This window comes from Haliotis asinina, chromosome 10 (assembly GCF_037392515.1).
Source record: "Haliotis asinina isolate JCU_RB_2024 chromosome 10, JCU_Hal_asi_v2, whole genome shotgun sequence".
Taxonomy (NCBI): Eukaryota; Metazoa; Mollusca; class Gastropoda; order Lepetellida; family Haliotidae; genus Haliotis; species Haliotis asinina.
The window spans coordinates 54,211,873-54,239,695 of NC_090289.1; the positions used below are offsets into that span (position 1 = coordinate 54,211,873).

At 40.7% G+C, this 27,823-nt stretch overlaps 1 protein-coding gene and 1 pseudogene across 2 annotated transcripts in view; one reads left to right on the forward strand and one right to left on the reverse strand.

Annotated features, from left to right (window-relative positions):
• LOC137298514 (zygotic DNA replication licensing factor mcm6-like) overlaps positions 1 to 27,823 on the reverse strand; it is a 385,641-nt gene that overhangs the window by 350,774 nt on the left and 7,044 nt on the right. Inside the window, exons 9-16 of one of the 2 annotated variants that reach the window (XM_067830806.1) lie at positions 27,393 to 27,784; positions 26,765 to 26,920; positions 26,222 to 26,350; positions 25,486 to 25,647; positions 25,049 to 25,169; positions 24,679 to 24,837; positions 21,853 to 21,992; positions 19,755 to 19,880 (exon numbers count right to left, since the gene is read on the reverse strand). In XM_067830806.1, coding sequence (XP_067686907.1) covers positions 19,755 to 19,880; positions 21,853 to 21,992; positions 24,679 to 24,837; positions 25,049 to 25,169; positions 25,486 to 25,647; positions 26,222 to 26,350; positions 26,765 to 26,920; positions 27,393 to 27,784 — 1,385 coding nt within the window. Of the gene's footprint in view, positions 1 to 19,459; positions 19,881 to 21,852; positions 21,993 to 24,678; positions 24,838 to 25,048; positions 25,170 to 25,485; positions 25,648 to 26,221; positions 26,351 to 26,764; positions 26,921 to 27,392; positions 27,785 to 27,823 lie in introns of those variants that run through there. The other variant, XM_067830805.1, reaches the window with a different exon arrangement.
• LOC137298776 (uncharacterized) lies at positions 1,517 to 15,902 on the forward strand (annotated as a pseudogene).

Genomic DNA, 27,823 nt, shown 5'->3' on the forward strand with positions numbered 1-27,823 from the left:
CCCCAGGGCGACTTGCACGAAGCGATCTTAGCGGTACAATGATTGTAGCTCCCATTCTTCAACATAGACTTAAGATAGTCGTAGGGGTAAGATTGCTTTGTGCAGATGGGCCCAGTTATGTCACGATTCTGTGATCAACAGTGGAATAAGACTGGCATGCCGTACTGGGGCATGTGGAAAGTCAGCAAGCAGGAAGTTTGCTCCACGCAAATGACGTCTTGTTATTACGAATCAGGTCACGGCAAACCTGTGGTTGATATGATCAACGCATGGCGCTGATTCCACTTCACACAATCAGTTCACCCATCCCTTCGCGTCACACATTCTTCCGTGACACTTAGGGATGATGAATATCAATAGCTCATCTTTGCTAAATTCGGCATGCGTCTTGAAGAATGATAACTTCTGATTTTAAGGCCGCTTCACACCATGTACGAGTAATCCAAACACGCCGACCCCTATACTTGTAAACACACGTCTCTTGGACTTTTTTCTTTTTTTTCCATTCTAAAATTTATGGGGACGTCAGTGATGCATTTGTTGCACCTGAATCTGATCTCTACATAATGTAATTGGCGTCTCAATTCCGGCTCTCGCGAAACGTAATTTTGTAGACAGTATCCAGTGTGTTAAATTATATGATTAATATTTTCATATTTAAAATATTTTGGGTTCATCGGCAAGGTTTCAGAATTATCACTAGTGGTTTTCATATTTCATGAAAACCTCATATCAGTGATCATTAATATTCTAGTTTTGAAATTCAGTGTTCCCAGTACTTATCCGATTTTCACATACAGCAAATAACGATGCGAATCGCGATTTCATATTGCGTCAAAAATTGCGACATTTTCAATGAGACCCATTTTCAAAGGTTGTTCTAAGCACTTTAACTTTGTCTGAAATAACAATGGATGGTATCAAGAAACTGGGAATTCAAAACTGTGGAGTATATATGAATGCGTAGTATATTTAGAATTTTATTGGACTTCAAAGTGAGGGTTGGAAAGGAAGGACATATATGTCCCTGTGGCATCTAGGGTATTAAGATCGTTTTTCATAATTATAAAAAATAAACCACAACAGCGGGTGCGCAAAGGGTAGCTTTTTATTTATGGTAACTATAGGATAGATACTCAAACTGAAAACATTCATTGATTTTCAAGAAAGTTAATAATGTTAATAGGTGAGTACACAATGTCACTGTACTGCCATTCTATTTAAACCGTTGTGATAATTCTACTGAAGAAATTATTTGATTTGTATTTCAGTTACTTCGTTAAGTAGTGGTGGCATGAATAACATCACTTGTTTTGGGTTTCATACCGAATTCATTTCTGGCTGATTATGATTTGTACAGTTGCCCTTACAGAACTGCATATGTCACACTCCAGCACAGCGATGACAGCATAGCATACTCTGCTGGCTCGCCGCAAGGACCTCTGGGTAGGAGAGTGGGCCCAGCTTAGAATAAAAATCATAGACGTCATAATCTCAGTGACGTCATCGATATTCCATGACGTCACATAATATTCGCTATGAAAATGGCCGACAAATGGTATGGTTATTGTTGTAAAAGACTTATTGTCTGTGTGTTTGTTGCAGTTTTGACACTGCCGCAGACAACTGCGTATGGGAAAGAAGCTAATGTGCAACTTTTGTTGACATTATCAGAAAGAACCAAGTCTAATGGTGAGATATTTTCATACATTACATGTTTGAATCTTTCATCGCGAACATCAGTCAATGTCTATGTCGATTATTGTATGTAAGAATAGAGTATCACAAACGTGGTAGCAGAGCATTCTCAAAGAAAGAATCAAGACATGCCCCAATGACTCCTTTTCTTGAAACGTCACGGTTCTGATGCAGCAATTTGTTGTAAACTTCGAGAAAAAGTACACCCTTCCATTTCATATGAAACAGTTGATTCACTGCATGCACGATTGTGATCTCCCGGCATTTCCCGGCTGCCTTAAAATATAACAAAATTACCTGTCTCTCTAGTGTACAAAAGATTCCATGCTGTGTGGAAATCTATGTACCTGTCTGACATCCCGTTCCGATATTAACCAATTTCGGTTGCACCCATCATTGTTATTTAGGCCGTTGTTTATAAATGAAAAGCTTGGAAAGCGCTTACTTTTATCACCTCAGAGAGATAGAAATACTTGCAACAGGCAATCAGCGAAACGTTTGTGGCACTGCAAAATGTTTGTCTAGATTTGTTTGTTAAGCCGCACTCAGCAAATATCCCAACTATGACGGAGGTCTGTTAATGATCTATAGTCTTGACCAGACAATCCAGACCAATTTTGACCTGGGCCTCCTTTCACAAAGCACTATGGTGTTCGTAAATCACTAAGGTAGCCTTACGGCAATGGTAAAGAATGTGAGTTAAGGTTAACCTTAGCAAAGGTTACTTCTTGAAAGGAGCCACTGGATCTTTCCGTGTGTTTGGTTATATGTTTGAGTTGTATATAGATGAACATGGCTGCGGATCACGTGACACTTCACAATACATGATGTATAGGCAGTGAATACAATCTCGACACAACATCGATGCTCTGTCAACTGATGCTTGCAACCTTCGCCTTGGCGAGGTGAGGTGGGGTAGGTTTCCTCCCATAACGCAGAACTCCCAAAACGCAGATAAAAATAGCACACTAACACTGGGCAGTGCTGGTCTACCGTACTGAATGAATGGCCTGAATCCATAAGACATTACCAACATGCTCAGTCACTGAGTAGTGGAGCACAAGGTTTGCAGAGGAGTTTAACTCCTCTCACGAATCTTGTTCAAACATAACCTAAAAAACAGGTAAACGGATTTGTATAAGCATAAATAACTTAGGCCATGTTCTCAAACACTAATACTAACACTAACACTAATATAGTATGCATATATATGTCAAGGTACAGACTGCAATTTGGTAGAATCAGAGATTCTACTAGTAGAAATTGCGATCGGAGTCTCCACCAGTAGAGATTGCGATTGGAGTCTCCGATTCTCCGATCCTACTAGTAGAAATTGCAATCGTAGTCTCCACTGAATTGTCAATTTCCAGTTCAGCTGGTAGAATGCTGATTTATCTGTGGCATAACAACAAAGACACATGCTGAACAATAATATGCAGTTTACTCAGGTATGGACTGTTTCCAGTTACAGATACATTTATTGCTATATTTACACATCTTCTTTTCAAATCAGGTAATGAAGATAGAGACTGAACAAAAGTATGCATTTTACTAAGGTATAGAACATTTCCAGTTAGATACATTTATTACAATATTTACACATCTTACTTACAAAACAGGTAACAATGAAGATAGCACTAAACATTATTTTGACACACGCTAGTTGTGGTTGTGTGACACTTTGTATAACGTTTTACTCGGTGTTTTTTACAACGACAGCTGTTAGGTATACAGCTGCCCTCACAAGCACATACACCTGATCCTTGTGTCATTCTTGTTGTCCAGCCTGTGTTAATTCTTGAAGCCTGGATGATTGATATTTCTTCTAGACTGGTGACATCCACATGTTGCAATGATGGAAAGCAAACATTACGGATGTCAACCAGCTTCTCTGCACCAAAGGCGTTTCTCAGACGACCGTGAGCTGTATCACAGGCAAACTGTAGCGCAAACGTAGTTGCGCAGCGTAGAGAACATGACCAGTCTTTACATATGCGAGAAAAGGTTGGCAACGCACTTCCCTCGCTTCGGTTCAAACGTATTTCTCATGTCAAAATAAAATGTCGCCACCATCAAAGGTACACTCCCATTTCCTCACTAGGTTGTGCTCTTCGATTTCCAACCCCATATTTAATAATTACTCACGTGAAATGTGTTTTATACAACATTTTAAGCGCCACTCGTGGTATTCAGTTCGTTCTTCGCCTCCATTGCCCCTGCCAGTTTCCGGCTCAAAGGAGTGAAGGAACAAGAATAAGCAGAAATTATAAGGATATACCATATTGCCTAATTTTATCATAATTCTGTTGGATTGTAATTGTCTTAAGTGTCGGCGTTATTGTTAGATGTTTTGTAACATTCTACAATAAACACACTTCTGGCATAGTGGGCGTATGAAGCATGGGAGGTAACTCTTTATGCATTCCATACGGAATAATAACTAGTTCCTTTACTGCTTTGAACCGGAAACTGGCAGTGGTATTGGAGGTGAAGAACGGTCTGATGTACCACGAGTTGCTCTTAAAATGTTGAATAAAACAGATTTCAGTTTTATTGAATATGGCGTTGGAAATCAGAGAGCACAACCTAGAGAGGATATTGGAGTGTACTTTTGATGGTGGCGATATTATATTTTGACATGAAAAATACTTTTGAACTGAAGCGAGGGAAGTGCGTTGCCAACCATTGCTCGCTTCGCTCGCATTTATGAATACTGGTCATATTTTCTACGCTGCGCAGCCCCACTTGCGCTACAGTTTGCCTGTGGTTGTATATAGCTTGTATGTTGCATCTTTCCCTGCACCATGAGCTTGTAGGACCTTGCGTGGCAGAAGTGGAGGATCTGTGTTAGTGCGATCCACTTCGTGAATGCGTACTCAGTGTCCCCTTCATTGAAAGAAGTACTTTTCCACTTGGCATCATGATGTACTTGCTGCCTGTTGGCTGCCTTCAGTTGGCTGCCATCTGTTGCAGTTTTCCCAACCTTGCTGTGTGGTGTGTCAGGTTCTAGTAAAACTGCTTGAGTGATGTCCCAGACATTGAATTGGCCAACAGAAAGAGGTTCATCAAACGTGTTACCTCCAGCTGGAATGAAGTCTGGATCCTCCACAGATGTTATCTGGAATACTCTCTGCTGTTGTGGATTAACTGTTTCACAATGTACTGAGGTCCTCCCAAACACTTCTATTCCAGTTCCGACTGTTCTTGCACCATCCAGAATCACTTTTAGTAGCCTGAGATGTGGTCTGGTTGATGTTTGCACAATCCCTTGTCTGGTTTGTCAGTGGGCCGATGGGATCTTCAACTTGTCTGCTCTCCAACTGGTGAAAAGATCTGTTAAATCGTCCTCATCTTGAATGCCCTGCTCATCCAGTATTTCCAGCACAGCACAGTCAGTTGGAGGAGGTTGGCCGAAGACGACTTCATACAGTGACTTCATGGTTGTTGAACTAGTGAAAATGTTGATAGCATATGTAACATGAAGAAGACCCTGGACCCAGCCTCTCTCAGGGTTTTCCTCCATCCACTTGCCGAGTTTAAGCTGCAGATCTCCATTCCCCCTCTCCACACAGCCATGTGATTGTGGATGACGAGGTCGCTCATGAAGGATGATCATGCCTGTAAAAGTACCACATTGGTTTTATTAAAATGAAAATTAAGGAACAATAAGAGTTGTATTTTCCAATACTTCTAAACCACAAATGAAATCATTGATCCTTACCAGGCCAGTCCTTGCAGAGGTCATTGATGACAGCAGATACAAATTCCCGCCCATTATCTGACTGGAGAATACGACAACAGGCAAACACGCAGAAGGTCTGGACAAGCTTCTCTGCAACCTCTGCAGACCGCTTGGATGTCAAAGGATGAGTCCAGCTGAACTTGCTGAAGTTGTCACGCATATGTAAGATGCACTTGAAGTCACCATCTGGTCTGCTGGTCATGTCAATTATGTCAATCTGGACACGGGTCAGGAATCCAAGTGAGATAATGGGCTTCCCTGATGCAGGTTTCTTGACTGGCATGCGTGTGGAACATTCAGGGCAAGTGCTGAGGGTTTTGGCACGTCGTGAATGACCAACTCTTATGTGACATCTGCAATCAAATCCACATAAAGAGGCAAATGTATAAATTGTTGATTAAATAATGTATTAATTATAATGAATACTGTGAATGTATAACATGCCGTTTAACTGTGTCAAATATATCCTCCTTGGTGATGATAGGGCATGATGATTTCTTACAGTAGAGAATCCTCCTAGATCCTAGCTTTTGCAGCTTAAAGTGCTTAGCACACCAGAACTTGAAATGGCTGCCTGCTGAACACTTTACACTATCCAACTGCAGAACTTCCACAGCTTTGTCATATGCTTCTTGGGTGATACAAAAGGTTTCTTGTTTCTTCTTGTTAAGCTGCGCTATGTGGTCATCCAGCAGTTTGTAAAACTCGGCCTTCTGTTCCTCCATTGTCCACTTGTGTGTGATCATCTCTTCAGCTGATAACTGGTTCATGCTCAAATCTATTCCCCTCATATACCCATAAACAGTGTAACACCTCTGACATCTGACATACCTACAGCCCAGTATATCTACATTTAGTTAAAACCACAAAAAGATTTCACCTACTTATAATGGAAGAGTCCTAAAGACCAATTAATACATGAGAGTAAAGGAAGAACCAAGTAACGATGAAAGCTGAATTAGCAGATTAAGATTGACTGGAACTGAGTAAACAATTATATTAATTAACTTACGGTTGTCTTTTTTTTTCAAACATATTATATTTCTAGAGAAACCTGAATTGGTGAAAAAGCATGTTTGCTTTTTCTAACACTGTTCCAGGAAATACCGAATTGGTTTGTTGTTACAAGGTGTGGGTGGCATGTGGGAATTCTGGGAGGAGAGGTGCAGGGCAATTAACTACTTGGACATTACCCACCTACAACCAACCGCAGCATGTAAGGAAGGTGTGACATATTGTTTTATGTTTACATATATGAAAATAAATTTTGTGTTTCTAAATATTCACTGGCTTGCATAAGTGTAGGACTGCAATCTCAACCCTGACAGATTTGAGCTTCTACTGGTAGGGATTGTGATTGTATGGGTTCTTTTACATGATCAGAGTAGACTCCGATTGCAATCTCTACTATTAGGATCGGAGATTCAACCAGTAGATGTTGAGGTGTAGTGTTAATGTAGATGGAACCCTTCTTTCAGAGGTGAAGGCTCTCGGATGCAGTAGTCCGAGGGGGACGACGTTGGCGGTGAAGAGGGACGGAACGATGACGTCGATGTGGTGCGTCGTCAAATGCTGGCGAAGCAAGTACGCGTATGCTGTACTGCAGGTGTGTGAAGTTCATATCCGAGTGGGACGAGTGAGTGACTGACTGGGTTAGGTGAACACCAAATTGTATTTTCATGACGGTGTTTCAGCAGATAAGACCTTATGTCATGCAGATTGAGCACATTTACCTCTTTTGTAACACACGAGCAAGAGTCAGTATCAAGGATATGATCTAGCTGTCTACTGATCCTGATTCGTCTAAGGGAGTCAACTCCTGTGCATAAAACCATTTGTTCACCCGTCAATTTGATATCTGCAAACATTACACTACAGCATAAATAAGTGCGCTTCATTTTTTCAGTTGTTGAAACCGTTAAAGTGATGTCTTGTTTCTTCAGAACGGCAATCGCTGCCTGTGCTCTCATACTCGGAATAAGCCTAAGGACAAGAAGCAATGCAACATCGCCTGCCCAGGGGACAAGAAACAAGCCTGCGGGGGCGGTAGAGCCGCATCCCTGTTTTTCACAGGTAATAGCAACTGAGAATGTGAAGTAGAGGAAAGTAGAGGTGTTATATAACATCCTGCAATTATCTGCGATTCTGTGCAACGGATGATGCTTCAGAGCAACGTAATTTGATTTCGGTCGAGTTTTAAGACATGTCAACTTTGGTAAACGAGAATATTCTACATATCTAACCCAAGCAAAGGAACAACTCCCTTGTATCGGGAAGATGAATAAAAACTCCACAACAAAGAGTTTATGTTTAGAGCCCTTGAACAATCAACATATTCCTGTAACAAAATGTCAAGTTGTCCCCATTCTATATATTTCACGACGCTGACTGATTTTATTGGCTTTGTTTATGGACAGGAATCAAAGAAGCATAGTGTCCGGTAAGGGTAGCACAGAGACAAAGAGTGAAATTAACACATTGGCTACGATCAAAGTTAAGAATTCTTAGGGCTACGAATGTTTTGAGAATGAGGGCCCTGGGCGTTTAATCGCTACCACAGTCGTACACGTGCCTCACTCATTCACACCATGCACACCACAGACACATCAGTCACCACACACGCACACAATCACGTGCTCGCTGATGTGTCGTGATGATTGTCTTGCAGGATATGTGAAGCTAGAACAGGAACGAATCCATCAGCTGTACACAGGTACCCGTATGGCCTACAAACGGAACAAGTCGAAAATGACGGCTGAAATGGCGGCATGTGAGTAGAAAACAATAACTTTTTGTTTTCATTTAAATGTATATTTCAGGGTAAATACAGATATCAATCACACAATACAATTACATGAACAGAGAATGACAGAAGACCAGAATTTGTAAAACATATCGGCTCAATTCCACATTTCAGCGGCACATGTAGTAATAATATAATAACCCCGGACTGTGTATATCAGTGATTGGTAGGCTGACAATCGCTTCTGTTTATGGTCAAACACTAACTGAGTCGTTATGAAAACCAAGATGATTATGTTTAGTGGGTCATTGTTTGTCAATTTGTCTTTATTAAAATGGATTTCTATGTGAGCTTTTTCGTTCTAGCCAACTTTCCAGTTTAGTTCATAGCGGTCGTTCAAGATCACACTCCCAAAATGAGTGCTGCAGTGTGTGTTTTGTAGGAACAAAAGTCACTCCTATCTCATTTAACATAGCCCATTTTTTGTGAACGGGTATTTGTTGGTAACATATGGTGTAGGATTTGGTACTGGAACCACTGAATGTTTGAATGGCTGGTGCACCGAAAAGGTCTCATGTTATATTTGGTCCATTGCAATTCTTGTTCCCACTTACCAATATGTTGTTATTTGTTGTATAGTGTTTCTCCGTTAGTGCTGAATAATAGTACCTCGACTCTGTAATGTCTGTACAAAGACGTTTTGTGTAGCAGACTGGGAATTTAACCATATCTTTTCACTTCTAAATTTCCTAATGACATGTTTTGTCTGTTGAATCAAATCATAATAAGGAATAAAGTTTGTTTTAAGATCATATTTGTTTTAAAAATCGCTGAAGTTTTCACCCAAAAGATCATTTTTAAAAGGATTTCTTTCGAGTTCCAGTTGGAGTAGTAGATGTTTTGGGGTTTTTTTTGTTAATTATGATAGTACAGTTGTGCCAGATAGTTTGGCTGAGAACATGTGTATATCAGCTTGTGGTTTGATATATTTTTTTATAAAACCTAAAACGGATTTCTTATGTTTAAAATAATATCTTTTTTTAACGGTGATAATTGAGTTCTAAAATATTGATTGAACTAATCTTTGGTAAAGTCATTGTTCGGCCCACGGTGTTGATTTCTTCTAGTAAATACTTAACCTAATGGCGGCATGCCAGTAGAAGACAATAACACCGTGTACACACTAATATGAGACTAGCCGCATGTACCCCTCGTTTCTGTTTCAGATGACAACACCGGCCCTTGTGTGAAGGTAACCCCACGGAACTTTCTGTCCTTCACCAGTCACCTTATGTCTAAGGAGTTGTGTGTCGTTCATTGCTTCCACTACAAGTTCACCTACGCCTTGCTCTCGGTGAGGAGATTTAGTTTAGGATAAATGTGTGTACTCCATTGTGAAATTCTGGAGTCTGTCTGTCCGGCGTTGTCTTAGACCATGTAGTCGGCCAAAGTCAGTTCATTTATGTGTTTTACTTGTTTGTTTGACGGGTCGGTGGGGTAGTCTAGTGGTTAAAGCCTTGCCCCCTGACGTCGAAGACACCGGTTTGAGTCCCCACTTGAAAAGTATGTGTGAAGCCCATTCTGGTCTCCCCTGCCGTGATATTGCTGGAATACTGCTTAAAAAGATGTGAAACCACACTCACTCACTCACTCACTCATATTAGGCTGTTCACTAACCAGGACCACTTTCTAATTAACGACCATAGTGCTACGACTGTCGTAAGTCTGTCAAGAGTACTCATTTACGAGAAGTTCTAAAGGTGTTGTCTCCTAAACAGATATTCCCAGGATATTATCCACTAATTCCGTGTTCTCTCTCAGACTGGCGAGAAGTGCACGTGTTTGCCGCGGCTACCCAAGGTAGCCAAGAAGTTCACTGCACCACGGGAAGACTGTAACATGCTGTGCCCAGGGAACATGGGCCAGAACTGTGGGGGCAGGGACGGGGCCACCTACAACGTGTGGCTGACAGGTGACACATCTAACTTGTTTATCTGGTCAGAATTTGCATTTTCAAGAATATAGTTCTCGCTGTTTTTCTGTCAGATGTCACTAACTGAACCCAGCCAGAATGTAACAAACTAGTCAAGCTGGTCCCGCTGCCTGTAAATATGTTTTTCTCGCCTTTGTCTGAATATCGTTGCCGATTTGCCTCAATTAATGCCGTATTGCTTTTTCGTACAAACGACCATTCATAGCACTTGCACTGCTCTCTTTAAACCACGTGCCACCCATCCCATCAGGGACAGCAAGTTGCCCCGGCACTACTGAGCAGAAGAGATAGCATTGTGCTTGTGCATTTCGCCGATATACATGCATGTATCTGTGACATGTGCCTCCAGCACGGTAACATACGCTGCCGTATGTTGCCAGCCAGGGCTATCCGTGGTCGCTTGTATTGGCACCTGTTTTCGGACTTGAGTACACTAACCACTGAATGTGACGATGTTTGTGACACATGTTAGTGTGGGTTGCAGGCCATTACAACCAGCAGGACCATCTCAGTCAGAAGGACTATCGTCCAGTCAACGCACTCGGTCAAGGATGGAGAAGTTAGTTGTGTTCCTTTTGTGTTTTTCCTACGTAACTGGCGGAAATGATGTTGTTCCTGTGTAACAGAAGTGAATTGTCGTTCCAGTTCAACTGACAGGAGAGATTGTTGTCTCCGTGTGACAGACTGAAGTGATTGCTGTTCCTGTGTAATCGACAGAAGTGATTGTTGTCTCTGTGTAACCGACAAAAGTGATAGTTGTCTCTGTGTAACTGACAGAAGTGATTTTTGTTCCTGTGTAATCGGCAGAAGTGGTTGTTGTTCCCCTGTAAATGACAGAAGTTATTGTTGTTCCCGTGTAACTGACAGAAGTGATTACTGTTCCTGTGTAAATGACAGAAGTGATTGCTGTTCCCGTGTAACTGAGAGAAGTGATTGTTGTCCCTGTGTAACTGAGAGAAGTGATTGTTGTTCCCGTGTAACTGACAGACGTGATTGTTGTCCCTATGTAACTGACAGAAGTGATTGTTTTTCCCAGGTCGTTCCGGTTCAACTGACAGGAGAGATTGTTGTCTCCGTGTGACAGACTGAAGTGATTGTTGTTCCTGTGTAACTGACAGAAGTGATTGTTGTCTCTGTGTAACCGACAAAAGTGATAGTTGTCTCTGTGTAACTGACAGAAGTGATTGTTGTTCCCGTGTAACTGACAGAAGTGATTGTTGTCCCTGTGTAACTGACAGAAGTGATTACTGTTCCTGTGTAAATGACAGAAGTGATTGTTGTCCCTATGTAACTGACAGAAGTGATTGTTGTCCCTGTGTAACTGAGAGAAGTGATTGTTGTTCCCGTGTAACTGACAGAAGTGATTGTTGTCCCTATGTAACTGACAGAAGTGATTGTTGTTCCCAGGTAACTGACAGAAGTGATTGTTGTTCCCAGGTAACTGACAGAAGTGATTGTTGTACCTATGTAACTGACAGAAGTGATTGTTGTTCCCAGGTAACTGACAGAAGTGATTGTTCCCGTGTAACTGACAGAAGTGATTGTTGTCCCTGTGTAACTGACAGAAGTGATTGTTGTTCCTGTGTAAATGACAGAAGTGATTGTTGTTCCCGTGTAACTGACAGATGTGATTGTTGTCCCTATGTCACTGACAGAAGTGATTGTTGTTCCCAGGTAACTGACAGAAGTGATTGTTGTCCCCAGGTAACTGACAGAAGTGATTGTTGTTCCCGTGTAACTGACAGAAGTGATTGTTGTCCCTATGTAACTGACAGAAGTGATTGTTGTTCCTGTGTAAATGACAGAAGTGATTGTTGTTCCTGTGTAACTGACAGATGTGATTGTTGTTCCTGTGTAACTGACAGAAGTGATTGTCGTCCCTGAGTAACTGACAGAAGTGATTGTTGTCCATGTGTAACTGATAGAAGTGATCGTTGTTCCCGTGCCGCTGATTGATGTATCTATCTACCAGGTTACCTGCGGAAGCACCCTGAGGTTTCTGATGAGCTCACCAGACTTGGCATCACTATACCCAGTGAACCCGCTACTGTCCCAAAAATTCTGATGACTATTCCCCCTCAAATCACAACGTTGACTACGGGAGGTACGTCACGAAATTCGAGCCAAACAGCCCGCTTACCATTTAAACGTTAAATATATCAACGAGAATGCGCGTCTGTGAATGAATAGCTTTCGCCCACTCTAGCAACAATGAGACGATGCGTCGTGCATGTTACCCACCGTCCATGTACTTGCAGGGAATGACACTGACGTCGATGTGGATGACGACGTCTTGACTGATCCAGGTTGGTGCCTAATGCCTTGGTGTTTGTCTGCCCAGATAAGGTAGAGTCATGTCTATATAGAGTTCCGTTTGTTTCACACAGAACTAATGAGGCACACTGGATGATACAAACGTATTAAATAACCGTTTGTCAGGCCGCACTGGCCTGTTCTACTACCTAAAGGGAAACAATACGTTAAGACAATTAACGTCGCCTCATGTTCCCAGAACCTAGGACATCACGGTCTCACCCAGAAATGCAAGCTGAGAATGTCGGTGTTCCTTTCAGACACCGGCGCTGCGTCGGGGGTGATGGCAGGTGCAGTCATAGCAGGACTCGTAGCGGCTAGTGCAGGGTTGGGACTCGTCTTGTATCTCAGGAGGTACGTTTTCAGATTGTGCGGCGTAAGAAGTCGATCGGGCATACTTCAAATTGCCTATTTCATTTCTCGTATGTGAATGTTATCAGTGGAATGAAGGAAGGTATATATATATATATGTGCGTGTGTGTGTGTGTGTGTGTGTGTGTCTGTGTGATATTTGAATGGATATAGATTCTGCCCTATGTTCAGCATACGTATACGCCGTTAGAGGTAGGTTTAATGGGGGAATACGAGAGGAAGTCTTTCCCGAATGGCAAGTGTTACACGCACGTCAGTTTAAACATTTATACCAGAATAAAAAAAACAAGAGTCACTTTGACTATATTTGACATATTAATACGTATGTTCTTTAATCTTATTTCAGGTCAAAGTACTCCAATCCGTATGGGGTAAGCATGCAGCAATAAAATACCATCTTGGTGGAATGCAGCGCATTATAAGCGTTATTCCATAATTCAGCTTAGTATCTGAAGACGTAGTACATTGAGTACGACTTCATATCATATTCACCATGGAGGATATAAATGCTACAACAAGCATCCAATTGCAATCTGTCGTCAGGCGAGTATATACTATGGCGGGACACCCTCACGTGGAGTGAATGCCAAGCACAAGGAAGGGTAACAGCAAGTACATTGTTAAGAAGTGGCCCGATGATGCAGAGGGTATATATAAGGGGCGTGTGTTGTATATACCTCTGTTTAGAACAATTTGTTTGTTGTAAATCTATAGGGTGCGTGGCTGATTGGCATTGGATTATAACACCACCCAATCAGAGACATTCTTATAGCGTTTCTTATATCGAATGAAACAAGAGTCAATAGAAGAAGACAAACCACCCTGGCACCCACAAATCTGAAAAAAAAACACCAAATCATCTGACAGCTGACGAGTCCAACTCGTTTCTATGGAAACCATGAAAACTTTAAATGCCACAAAATCAGCAATTGCAAAAGGCACCACTTTAGGTTCTGTTTGCTTCTGCAATTGTAGAAGGCACCACTTTAGGTTCTGTTTGCTATATTTACCAATTGTTTCTTTTTTAAAATATATATATATATATATATATATATATATATATATATATATATATATATATATATATATATATATATATATATATATATATATATATTGAACAGTTTTTTGCTTAAGTTCCGGAAACAAAATGATACAGACGGGCGGTCGGCCCACGGGGGGAGGTTAAAACTCGATACATTCACTATCCTCGTTTCTTTTGCGATCATATTTCCACCAAAGGAGAAGAATGAAACAATATAATTATGTCTCGCTACACGTTCTCTAAGTAATGGGGTGTAAATGGCTCACAAAAGTACTGAAAATATATATCAAGTTGTATTTGAGTGAAATCATTTATTTTACCAAGATATCATACTGGACTGTTGAAAACCAACGTACATTCAACAAAGCTAGGCACGCTCTTAAATAATCATAACACTGAAATGTGCGTTACAAAAAGGGATAACCGTCAAAGCCGAAAAAACACGCACCAAGAAACGACCTAGTCGTGTGCCTTATCACCAAGCCTGGGAGTGCATGTTTCCTGTACATTGTAATTGTGCTCTAGCTGGGTAGACTAACTAATCCCCAGTCAGTACACTGAAGGATACATCATACTGAACATTATTTGTGGGTTCTCAATGGTGACTTACTGCTTGCTTGGCAGAGAATTGTGATCTGCGTTGCTGATACCTGGGTATTCCAAACAACATAGCTTGTGACGTTCTGATACTATTTTTGAAATGTTCCTTGACGCCTATCCCATCTGGGAAGTCAGGCAGGACTTAAAACTGAGACCTATCTGAAATAGGAAGTAACGATGTAACGAACAATTTCATTTCTACTATTCCTGGCCTTAAGTATTGTCGCTGTCTGTGTCACTCCCTCGCGTTTGGACAGTGCACCATTCCCTTATCTGAATCCGTCTAGGATCTTGGGGTCATCATCGGTCCTTGGGCTTTCTCCAGAAGATTACGTCAACCATTTTGCCCAAAACGTCATGTTTTCAACCCATCAACATCAGAAAATACCTAACAGTACACTCCAGCAAAGTTCTGATTCTTTCCCTCGTCATCACGAGACGACGACTGTAATAGTGTCCTCCTTGGTGTTCCTCTGTCCCTCCTAAACAGACTCCAGCGCGTGCAGATCACCGCCACTAGAATCATCTCAAACAGGGAAGTCAGAAAAAAAGAAATCTAAAAAAAAACCCGACACCATTATTTTCCCACCTGACACACTTGATGTTCTAAGTGTAACACAAACTATGTGATAAACAAACTATATGTTAACGGACATTTCACCCTTGTTTCGACGCGTGGAATATTTTCTCTGTATTGAGATATGTAACACAGAAGACTAATCTTTGTTCTACACATGTGCATGTCAACTTGAAAAATAGTCACGAATATTTGCTCAAAACAGGAGACATGGCACTAAACCAAATTCATTTATCTAAAATGAATGCACTGGCATAACAATTTGCAGAAAACGATCTTCCGACCTACAATCAAATCTTTTAAACCGATCGAAAACTTCCTCTTTCCATGAAGAGATTTGCCCCATTCTCACAAGCAGCTGGAGGTCCTGAAAATAAAAAAATACATGTCAAAAAATAGAACGTTTGAACTTCGCCAATACTTAAAATAAGTATAAAACTCAATTTGTCCTGTTGCGGACTTTCCTCTGATCAGGTGGCCCTCAGTCACGCCCCTATAGATTTATAATAAATAAATTGTTTCAAAGAAATGTACATACAACAGGAATACACGACCATAAATCTTTATAAAGTCTATTACATGTATCTCTAAAGTTTCAGTGATGCAGACACTGGTCTACAGTACATACCCACTCACGGCAAGTATTCCTTGTTTCAGTCGAAGAAGGACCGCGAGGAACACAAGCTGTTGAAGAAACAAATGAGTGAGAAGACTCCGATCAAGTCAAGGAGGAAAGGCGGCTTGAACACCGGCGATGGAACAGATAAGCGACTTGCTGGCGTTGACAAAGATAAAAATGTTGCTCGTAACAAACACTAGGTGGAAGTTGCAAATGAAACATGATGACCAGTCTGATGTGAACAGAGGAACCGGTACCACGTGCCACATTGTGCAGAGAGTGAGTGAGTTTAGTTTTATATCGCTTCTAGCAATATTCCAGCAATATCGCGGCGTGGGACAGCAGACGTGGGCGTCATACATAATGTATAGAAAAGTGACTCCTTTGTAATAGCACTTGCAGTAAAGTGACATGTAGAAGAGACGTCCCCGTATAATTTGTGATGTGTATATTAGAAATGTCCCCCTTTAACTGCAAAACCAGAAACATCTCAAATTCACGTAAGTACATGGCAAGTAAATATGTATCAGGACTGCTGTACGACTGCGCAATCCACTTTGATTAGCAATGTGTTGTCACAATTGTCAACGTATTACCGGAAGGAATCAAACAGAGAAACAATTTTCTTTGCTAAATGCATCAAATGGTTTTCATTAAAACTACAGGGTACATGATAAATGCATAGAGAATGATATATACATAGAGAATGATATATACGTGGAGAAGAAAGTGTGTGTTTTTATGGAATTCATTTAGATTAACGTGAATTTGTAGGGATTCTATAGGCGTGCATCTCATCTTTTAAATTTGTATGTTATTAATTTTTCCAATTTTAATGTTTGAACTCACATAAATTTTGTTGAATGTCTCTCTGAATATTGTGTTATAGGGGATGAAGTTTAATCCACTTCTCCACAAAAGCCGCTCAAGTTTAATCCACTTCTCCACAAAAGCCGCTCAACAGATTTCACTGAGCATCTGCGCATGTTTCATTGGGACTGTAAGGGTGCACCTCATGCCTTGTTCATCCAGTTTATTTTGGGCACTTCTGCAGATGTTTGAACCTAGTTGAATTAGGTTCTATTCATCCTGTTAGTCCCATACAACAGGGGATGTACTTTATCCACTTCTCAAAAAACACTGCACAAAACTCATTTGGTTTACATGTCTTTTATAGAGACTCATCGGTGTGCATTCAATATTTTGTTTTTGTATTTTATAGGGTGTGTGTGTGTGTTTAGAGACATTTTAACTTATATAAATTAGCAATGTAGCAAGGACTCAAAAGGTGTGTATCTCATAGTTGCATAGATGTTTATTGAACTTGTTTAGTAGAAATTAATCACCGGAGCACTCTCAAGAGTTTGGAATGCCTCCTACAGCAGCGGGGGCATCCCTGTTCCTGGACACACGTTTCTTTTCTTTTTTTTTTTTGGTGTGTGTGTGCATGTGTTTTGTGTTCCTTTGTTTTAATGTTGCGAAGAACACAACTGGTAACCAGTAACCATGACATAGTGAACGTGCGCCAAAAGGGCGACACATATATTTACGAACTACCAAGATCACAGCATTGAAGAATCCACTTTGACATTTATTGCTTATGACGCATGATATGCAAATGAGTTAATTTGCATGATAATGAATATTGCATCACAGCTCTGGATAAGGCGCGTATTTGCTATTTTAATCAATAAAAATCACATTTACCAAATCAATTACAACTATGGGAGTACAAATAAAGACATAAGAATCACATAAAACCAGTAGCTCTGTAATGTCCTGCCTACGTCACTCAGTTCATTAAATTGGCATGCCTATGATAATAATTTGATGTGGCGCCCAAATCTACAACAGCGTTAGCAAATGATAAGTGATGCCTATTTATGCATATACTATTATAGCCGTAGCCACTGTCCAGAGTTTACTGTAGTAGTCACGTGACTTCAATGTTGAGTGTTTGAAAATGGCTGCCTGCTAACTATCTGGCATTGTAGGAATTAATAAAAACTTAAGGCTATTGAGAAGCATTTGTACTTATATATTTATAAGTTTTAATAACCCAATGAAGAAACTCTCCCTAAAGGTACTGAATTCTTTTAACTAGTGTACAAAATGCTAGTTACTCCTCAACAAGTGCTATTACTCATACAGACAGGAGTAATTACCCAGCTGCTTGAAGTATCATCTGGAGCTCTGGCCCACCAAAACATCTTGTCAACTTCCTGTCCACAACAATACACGAAAACCCACCCAACAACAGTCTGCACCTTTTGTCATCAGCATCTCATACAATGGCATTGCCAGCCTCTAACTCCAAACACTCCATTTCAAAGAAAAAAAGGACAAAAACGCCCCTGGCCAACGTAGAGGTGGTTTCAAAAGGAACAATAGCAACATATTTATCTTACCGAACACCTTAACACCATACAAAGCGGCTAGCAAAGTACCTACCAGTCAGAAACAAGAACCACTGGGTACAGTTTACCACCACTACCATTTCGCCATGTCTTTCTGGACAGACCTAGCGGTGCGACATCAAGACCTCTCAAAATCTCACACCCAGGAGAGGCAATCATATCCAAGGAAGCCCACGCAACTCTCGATTTCCTTGGCTTCTGATAATGAAAACGTCTCAGGGCTTCATTTCATTATATTATTGTTTTTCCTACTATGAACTTTACTCAGTAAAATATGTTCATTTCATAGACTTGTCGTTAATCTAAGACAGCCCCTATCACAGTATCCAGTGAGACACAACTCAAACCTTAACAACCAGCCTCAAAGACTTCAACATAGTGAAAGCTTCAAGAAAGTATCTACACGAAATGTTTCCAGCCATCCGTGACCATGGCGATTGCATACACATCCAGCACATTACCAACTCATCGATAATCCCCCGCCTATGTACACCACAGGCTTCACTAGCCCATTGCGTACTTTGCTGGCTTTATTTGTTACGCTTTTATAAGCACTGTTAGTGTCTGGCTTCCTATTCCCTAATGCATGGTACAAATATCTCCAACGTATAAAATGCTCCTCTTTCCTTATTCTGATCACCACTTGTTTGATAAGGGTGTTAAACCTATACTAAAATGGCGCTCTCATAGCAGTAGGGAAGTTGTTCATCTAAATATCATCATCCTTCCTCAAGGTTCATTATTTCTGTTACATTTCATACAGCACTGAAAGCTTGCTCCTTGTCATTATCAAAAACCTTAAAATAAGGGCATGTTTTTCGTATATTTTTTAAGCATTAACAAACTTAACCAGGAGGATTTGGTAACTGCCGCTCACCAATATTTCACAATGATTGACCTGCTGTCACGAACCAATGATCAGTTGTGAGATTCTCACCAATTCCAAACATTAGTATAAGTACAGTTGTCATGGAAGCACCATCTAACAGATGATTCTCAAGCAGAAGTAGGTGTACGCTAGTAGCATGCGAGTTCTGAACTTCAATTATCCAGTGCAATGTAACATGCAGTTTCAGAAAATTGAGGAGCAAGGTGCAAGGCCCACAACCATTAGGTCAGATCATTGAAACTGGGGCAGTTGCTCCAACAGCTGACTATACACAAAACCAGTCTGTACAAAATAGTCTGAACCAGATAATGCAGTGACAAGTAGCATGTACACTGATCTATGCAATAGGGATACCACATGTCAACTAAGTCAGCAAATTTGACCACCCTCACCTCACAACTTAGTTTAACAGAGGATTTCTTCCTCCAGTGTAATCAAACAGGACACGAACATTTGTGATGACCATGGTTTATTGCAAATGACATGTGAAAATGAGCAAGATATATACAAGGTTTTCATAATTAAATCATGGCATCATGACAGAAAAGCGTTCAATATTTCTTTCGTCTTCACATCCTCTAAATACCCTCTCACAATCATACCTGTACAATATATAACATATCTACATGTTCTCGTGATTCTATAAACTCCAATCCCAGGAAGGAAGTTTATTAAGACAGCATTGTCTGCAGTTACTTTTAACCTCAACAGCTGCACGTTCAGTCACTGTATACCACCATCATCACTTACACATCGGCCACATAATTGGGATGCACCACCAGTATGGGATCATCCTCTCTGATTAGAGCCTGTGTGTCATGCTTTGACTTAGGCTTCATTCCAGTCTGTGTCAGCTCAATCAGAACATGATCCTGCAAAAAGAAATGTTCCAATTGTACCTTTGATGATTTTCAGCTAGCTTGTCTTGATCTGACTTTAAGACATTTTACTCCTCATTCATAAGTTTGGGGTTTTTTTTGTTTATATTCCCTGAATATTATATTTATTTTCATGAGGGTTCACAAAATAAAGTATTTCATTCAAAACGATCACAATTAACTTTACACCAATCTTCAACGGTTTCTGCTTAAACAAATAAACAGGCGCAAATTCATCTATACATATGGAAATTAATTAAGCAACACCAAATTCAAAGACACATAAAAACTTAACAAAGTTTAACGAAGTAATTTTGATGATTGATTATTCAATTTTGATGTATTGACATACAGCATGAGCTTTTCATGGGTTGATATGACGCGCGTGAAGCTTGCACAGCGCACGTGCATTGCTTTAACCTCAACTTTCGAAAAATGCACTTTTTCCCTGGGGTGTTTACAAGCGCAGGTTGTCGATTGCATTCGGTTTTTCATTCATTTCAATGTCATGGCACGTAGGAAATTATCAGAGGCCACTCGTTGGCAAATAATCGGCATGAGGAATGCTGGTATGTCTCTAAGACAAATCGGGACTTAAATCGGACGACATCATTCCATAATTTCAAAACTTTTGAAAAAATACCGGGCCACTAATGAAGTTAAAGACCTGCCTAGACCAGGAAGACCCAGGAAGACCACAGTCCGGGAGGACAGAGCTTTACTGAGACTTGTACGGCGCAGGTCCTTCGACTCGAGCTCTCGGTTGAGACAGGAGTGGCTTCCAGGGAGACCCATCTCGAACAGGACTGTTCGGAATCGTCTGAAAGCTGCAGGATACCGGGCAAGGAGGCCAATCAAGCGACCCAGACTGTCTCCAGCCCATAAGGCAGCCCGACTGGCCTGGTGTAATGACCGTTTGCACTGGAACATTGCCTCTTGGAGGAAGGTCCATTTCTCAGATGAGAGCCGGTTCTTGCTGCACATGGTGGACGGTCGTACTCGGGTCTGGAGGCAGAGGAACACAGCAATGGCTCCACGGAACATCCAGGAGACTGTGGCCTTTGGGGGAGGTTCCGTTATGGTATGGGGGTGCATTTCCATGAACTGCAAGTTGGATATCATTACCATCCGTGGCAACCTTAACGGTGTTCGTTACCAACAGGAGGTTCTTGACAGGGCTGTGGTACCTCATTTTGAGAACCATCCTCTGGCAACGAGACCCATATTTATGGACGACAATGCTAGACCTCACAGGGCGCATGCTGTAAATGATTTTTTGCGGCAAAATGCAATTGACAGAATTCCATGGCCTGCCATGAGCCCTGACCTCAACCCCATTGAACATTTGTGGGACTTTATTGGCCGTCGTGTGAGGCAGAGAGACCCACCAGTCCATAATCTCAACGAATTGACGGCTGCCCTGCATGAGGAGTGGAACAGGATCCCCCAGAATCAGATCCGGAGACTCATCCAAGGAATGAGGAGGCGTCTGGAATCGGTGGTGCGTGCGCAGGGAGGACACACTAGATATTGATGAAAGTCGGTGTGCAGACTCTCAGATGACTGTTCTTTCTTTCCATGTGACATTTGTGTTAATACACCTGACAACAACGTCTGTGGATGAATAGTAAATTGTGTCCATTTTTTCATGAATTTGAGGCAGTTTTAAGAATTTGGATTTCGTTGCAATAAAGCAAAGTCTTGATGCTTTTTCCCTTTAAGTTGTTTGTCAGAGATCGTCTGTTGAATAAAAAAGTGTCAAACTATATCAACCCGGCATATTTTGATTGTCAGAACACTTCAAAGTTGCTCCAATAGAAAAAATTGGGGTGTTGCTTGATTAATTTCCAGGTGTATATATTGGCCAAAAATGAAAGAAAGGACTCATTTCAGAACCATATTCACTGAAGAGAACCTCAAGTGCCTTGTGAAAGGTAAAAGCTGCCAATAAAATGTTTACACTTACATGATGCACAAGTCTGTCGACAACTTTCTCTGCAATAGTTTTCTTCTCCATCAGTTCTGCTTCTGAGTCAATCTCTTCCTCCATCTCTGCCAGATACCAGCTGATTAACTCACTCTTCCTCAGACCAACAGTCTCCTCACCTGCAAACAATCCATCACAATGCTAGAATGATTGTTACCTGCGAGTGCCCTGAACCCTGTACTGTCCTCTGTATCACAATCTGATGTTTTCCGAAGTCTCAATGATATATAGTACAATGTGGTGTAGTTTTAGCAAAACTGAGGAAAAATATGTCTGATTATTTTTCTGCATCCACAATTTCCGTTTTCCATATCTGAGTACAATAGAAGCAGCCCTACTCATGGTCCTGTTTCACAGAGAATGTAGTCCAAACTGTTTCCGGTTAATATACAAAATGTGAGTTTTGATGTGACTGTTGCCGTCGTGTTCTTAATTGAAGAACACTGTACATATGAAACTGACAAGGTGAGTGTTACAACTAGATACAGTTTTACAACTGTAAAATTTGCTGTAAAATCTTCCCTAGTCTTGCAAGGGGAGCTAACTCTTGCTACTCCTCAAACAAAACATCACAAGCCAATCTGAAGCCCAACATAGTGTGATATTAATCTGTACCTTGCATACTCTGCCTTAATCAAATATTCAAAGCTGGATCCCTGTTGCTGAGCGGCATATTACCATAATGGTCTTAACTCTTTCAACCCATTCCATCAGAGGCATTTACTGCCACGACACCAAGTTCCAAGCAACTCTGAGGTCATAGATGAAGCCTAAGTGTATCATGGAATCAATCAGCTCATAAATCATTATTACTACTACATGTCATACATCATTTGCAAGGCATAATCCTATTGTTTATGACTATGGAATGTCTTTTTTATTATATTATTTGAATAATACTACTACAATGTAAATAAGTTAATATTTAATGAAAATTCAAGCTTACATATCAAAATGTCCAGATAAACCGCAAAGGGTGCAAAAAATGCAGCAATTATTTCCTTTTGCACCAAGTCACAGGATCCCCTACCTTTTACTACTGATAGTTTCGTTTTCATGTAATCGGAAAATTATAATAAAAAGACATAAAAATATATTCCCCATGTCAGTAGCTCTGTAACGTTATGCAACAACAGGAAATACCTCTGTTTTGGAAGCTTTGTATAAGTGACATGGGAATCAATTTGTTTGATACTAGATATCATTCGAAAGCTCAGCGCATCAACATGATCTCTGTACCCTTGCCAAAAGTAGTTTCACAAATGTAAGAAGCAATTCTATTGGATAAAGATTGGTTTCTAATGATGCTTTTCTGCCACATTCTGCTATGAGGAGCGTGATTGGTCAAAGTCATACACATGACCTCAGACAGCCAATCATATTGCAGCAGTGGATACCAACCTCGTAAATGAAAACTTTTAGATTTAGACAAATGTTTTGGGTAAAATCATACTATTTTGAATGTGTCACGCAAATATCACCACTCATATGTGGACATAGTGTGCTAGGTTATAGGCAGCAACATAAATGCTTCAAGCATATGTTTTAGCATTAAACATCCGAGCATGATGTTTGAGGTGACGAAAGCCGAGATGTCACTTGATTACAAGACCAATCACTCAAAAAAGATGGAAATAGTAATTTATAATGTTTGTTTGACAACTTTCAGGAGTACTGTTATTGGTTTTATTCTTCAGGTTTTTCAATTAGTTTAATTATCATCTTGAAACATTGTTATTTTCCTCTTTGACAACTTTGAAGTGGATGTGTCCAAGAATTATGTTTTTAGGAAAACATTCAGAAAAATAGTTTATAATTCTGATCCTGTCGATAATATATGGTCATTTGAAATTTGACAAGTGTTTTCAGACATTATGGATTATGAAAAAAGAAGCGTTGATCAAAGAATCGTATGCAAGTGAGGTTCAGAAAAATATATCTCATTTTGATGCAAATACTGCCTGGCCAGAATACTGGCCTAGAGTGTCAGCAGACTCGTGACATCTTGGCTGGTTTACAACCTACCATGTTGAATGGGTTAATTACTATAATCCCCTCTCTTGCGTCATAATACCTTTCAGCATATAACAAGTAAATCCAGAATCAATTCCTTTGATTTTTTCATATATTTTAAAGTGTTAGAATTACCATGCATCAGGGTTGTTCAGGAGACGTGTTCTTAGTTGAACAAAACCTAAACCTATTTTATCAAAAAATCTTTGATCAGCGGTAGTTTATCAAAACATCTTTGATTAGCGGTTAAATTACAGGAAATACTCTCTTCATGCAACTATCATAAACAGATGTTTTTCTTGTGACCAATTTTGGTGTTGCACCACATAAACAATTGGTACAATGTGCTTCTACGGAAAGAAGCATCGCAGGAGACTGAAGGTCTTTACTGCAAATATACCAATCATGTATACAATAGTGTTGTGCTTCAGTCAAACAACAGAAACTAAAATGTTGGAATTAGCAATCAGTTCTATATCCATGACTCTGTAAGTTCACACATGACTTAACAAAAAATGTTAACATCAAAGAATGAAATCTGAAAAATCCAGACAACAGACAAACTCCAGATGTACAAAAAAACATTTCTACAAAACATTTTGACAATAAAATAGGCGAGATACCTCTACAGATAGGATTCATTATTTCTTCTTTATCTCCTTTGCACTGGGAAACATATGAAAATTTATTATTCTCTGCTCCCAAGATGTATTTGGGGAGGGGAACGTGTCCACCTCACCCTGAAAAAAAGCTTGTGAATCTTTGATCCTGGGGACAATTCTGTCGTCTCACCTCCTGCGGCCCCTTCCTCTTCTTCCTTGCGTTTCATCTGCAGCACCATCAGGTTTGCCATCTGCTTGTACTCCTCATATGTCAGCTTCAGGCCCTTCTTCTGAACCACAACAGGCTCCACTGGCGGTGCAGACTCCTCACTTGCAGGCTGAGACTCTTCTGAGGACAGAAGATATATTATGGTACACAAAGAAAATTATAACAGTTATTGTTGCTGGCAATTCCTTTTTCAGTTAAATGCTCCCCACGCACGCATGCACGCACACACATTTATATCTGAGCCAGATATGCCAGTGTAGGTTAATCAACAGTCCAGGAGTTTACCCTGGAAATCCAAAGCAGATCAAGACAAGTTAGGAGGCGCCCCTACCTTCAACCTCCATGTCCTGCTCTGCTTGTTCCTCCTCCTCCAGGTGGATGTCAGGCTGCTCTACCCGGATGATAGACTTGTTCAGCAGCCGGAATGCTTCCTTCACATGTTTGGGCTGAACCTAGATGAAAAGAGGGTATGAAAGGTGTTAGCAAGTGCATAACGTTAATACAATGGGAACATTAGAAATAACATATAATCACTGCCAGGGAATCTCAGAGACAATGACCTTTCGCTATTACAGATGGATGGTGAAAAGATTTTGCAAATTTACAATCATTAACTGCTCTAAACTTCATAGCTATTGTATTTGAGCTCTCCAACAAAGGTACAACAAATTAACCCTAATTCACTGTGCATGTCAAACACTGTTTAGGTGTGTCATCAAATACATTTAAATAAAGCCATCTGATGTGTGACAAAATAAACAGATGTACCTCATCTTGACAATGCATCCTGGCCATTGCCTCTGACAGTCGGATCATGCTCTCCAACTGTCTCACTGTGATCCTCCATGCAGACTTGGCTGCCCCAGTGCCATCACGTTGACGCAGTCTCTTGTACTCCTCTATCATGTACTCCTGAGACTCCTTGTTAATCTGACACACAAGAAAAATGTAATTTCTGAATTAAATTGATATTTTATACTTATCTTGACTCATGACAAAAGCAATTAAGCATGAGTCAGGACAAGGAAAAACATGTCTTGTCATCAATCCACTGAAACACCACAGGACAAATACCAATAGGTGGATATTTAAAACTAGCACCAACTGGAAACGTTTTAACTTCAATGTGTGCTTTCGAACATGACAACATAAGATGCTAGAGTTGCTCATAAGAGTTCGGTTTTACACTGCTCTCGCCAATATTCCAGCTATGGGGCTGCGGTCCGTAAATAATCTAACACAGATCAGACAATCCACTGATAAATAGAAAGAGCATCAACCTGACAAGAATTGGGAACCAACAACGTGGCAACCAAGTCACCGAGCCTTACCACACCATCCCATAAGTCGCCTCTTACAACAAGCATAGTTGCCTTTTTTTGTGGCAAGCATGGGTTGCTGAAGACCTGTTCTAACCCGGATGTTAACTGGTAAATGTTCTTCAGAAAAGAGTGAAGAAGTTATGCCACTGGTTTAACTGATTCATATGAAATGGACTCCTGACCTTGGGTTTGAACTGTCTGGCGAACGTAAGGTATCGCGTGATCTCTTCCACAGTGTAGACCCTCTCCACAGACTCCTCCAGGTGACTGTGCAGGTCCACGATCCGACGGGCAATGGCATAGTCTACAACCTAAACACAACACAAGTCAGGCTAAATCTCATTCAGATATCTCAGGTAACGACCAAACCATGGTTACACTCTAGAATCAACAAACATCAACCACGTGACAGCGATACTAATTTGATCACAATGGATACAATGACTTGGCTTCAAGTACAGATGCATTGTGCACTCGATTTCCCGTCAAAGAAAGCATGGACACACCGTTATCCCTCTGAGCAGATTCCAGTACAGCATCAAAGGGCATTCAGCATTTACACACTACAGGTACTGCATACAAACAAGTGAAATCAATCCTTACTTGCACTGGTAGACAGGTATTATTTCAGTATAGATGACAACACATCATTTAGATGTGAGGGATGAGGGAATTTATCACATCACACTGAGGTATATTTGACTGATTTTTCAACTGTATCTCACCTCATTGCACTCATCAACAAGGACGAAGAAGAGATCAAATCTGGACATGATGGGGGCTGTGAGGGTTATGTTTTGCTTCAGAGACTTGGTTCGGTCATAGCGGCCGCCGATGGGATTAGCTGCTGCCAAGATTGATGTCCGTGCATTGAGTGTTGCCTGCAACAGAACCACGTAGAAGTAACATTGAACTATAAACACTGAACAATACCATGGAGAACAACAAATAGAGAGGAAACACAACAAACAAAGGGCACAGCAATCAAGACAGAATAAATTTCGATGGGTCACACCATTTCTTTATGATTCTGTGAAGGTTTTAGGTTAATCAACTTAACGTTCCTCTTTCTCACCAAATATTCTAAAACCCAGAAAAAATATTGCAATAATATTTCTTGCATAGCATTCTGTATTGGTATTTCAGAAATACCATGAGGTCTTACAGAAATGTTTTGCAAGACGTGGCATTTTGGGTGCAAAGTTCTGGTCAAAATAGAGTAGTTACAGCTTCATGTAGACAGATATGTATGTGAAAAGTTCTATTCCGAGCTGGAAATGGAGTTCACAAGAACACTGTTGACAAGTACTGTCAATCAAACATTTCTAGTGTAGTGTTGAGTTCATTACTCACTCGAACTCCAGCCTTAGTGATGGAGATTGTCTGTTGTTCCATGGCCTCGTGAATGGCCACCTGATCCTTCGGGTCCATTTTGTCAAACTCGTCAATACAGCACACACCATTGTCTGCCAGCATCAGGGCGCCAGCTTCAATTACAAACTCATGCGACTCTTCATCCTTGACAACAGCAGCTGTGAGACCAGCAGCACTACTGGCTTTCCCGCTGGTGTACACAGCACGGGGGCTGAAATCTTCCACTTGTTTCAGAAACTGACTCTTGGCTGTACTAGGGTCGCCTACAACACATATGTTGATGTCCCCACGGAGGTTTGTGCCCTCAGTTGTTACTTTAGGAACGCCACCAAACAGCATGAGAAGAATGCCTCGCTTTATTTCGTCATTTCCTGCATCAAGTAAAGAAAACTTGTGAGAGCAGAACCACC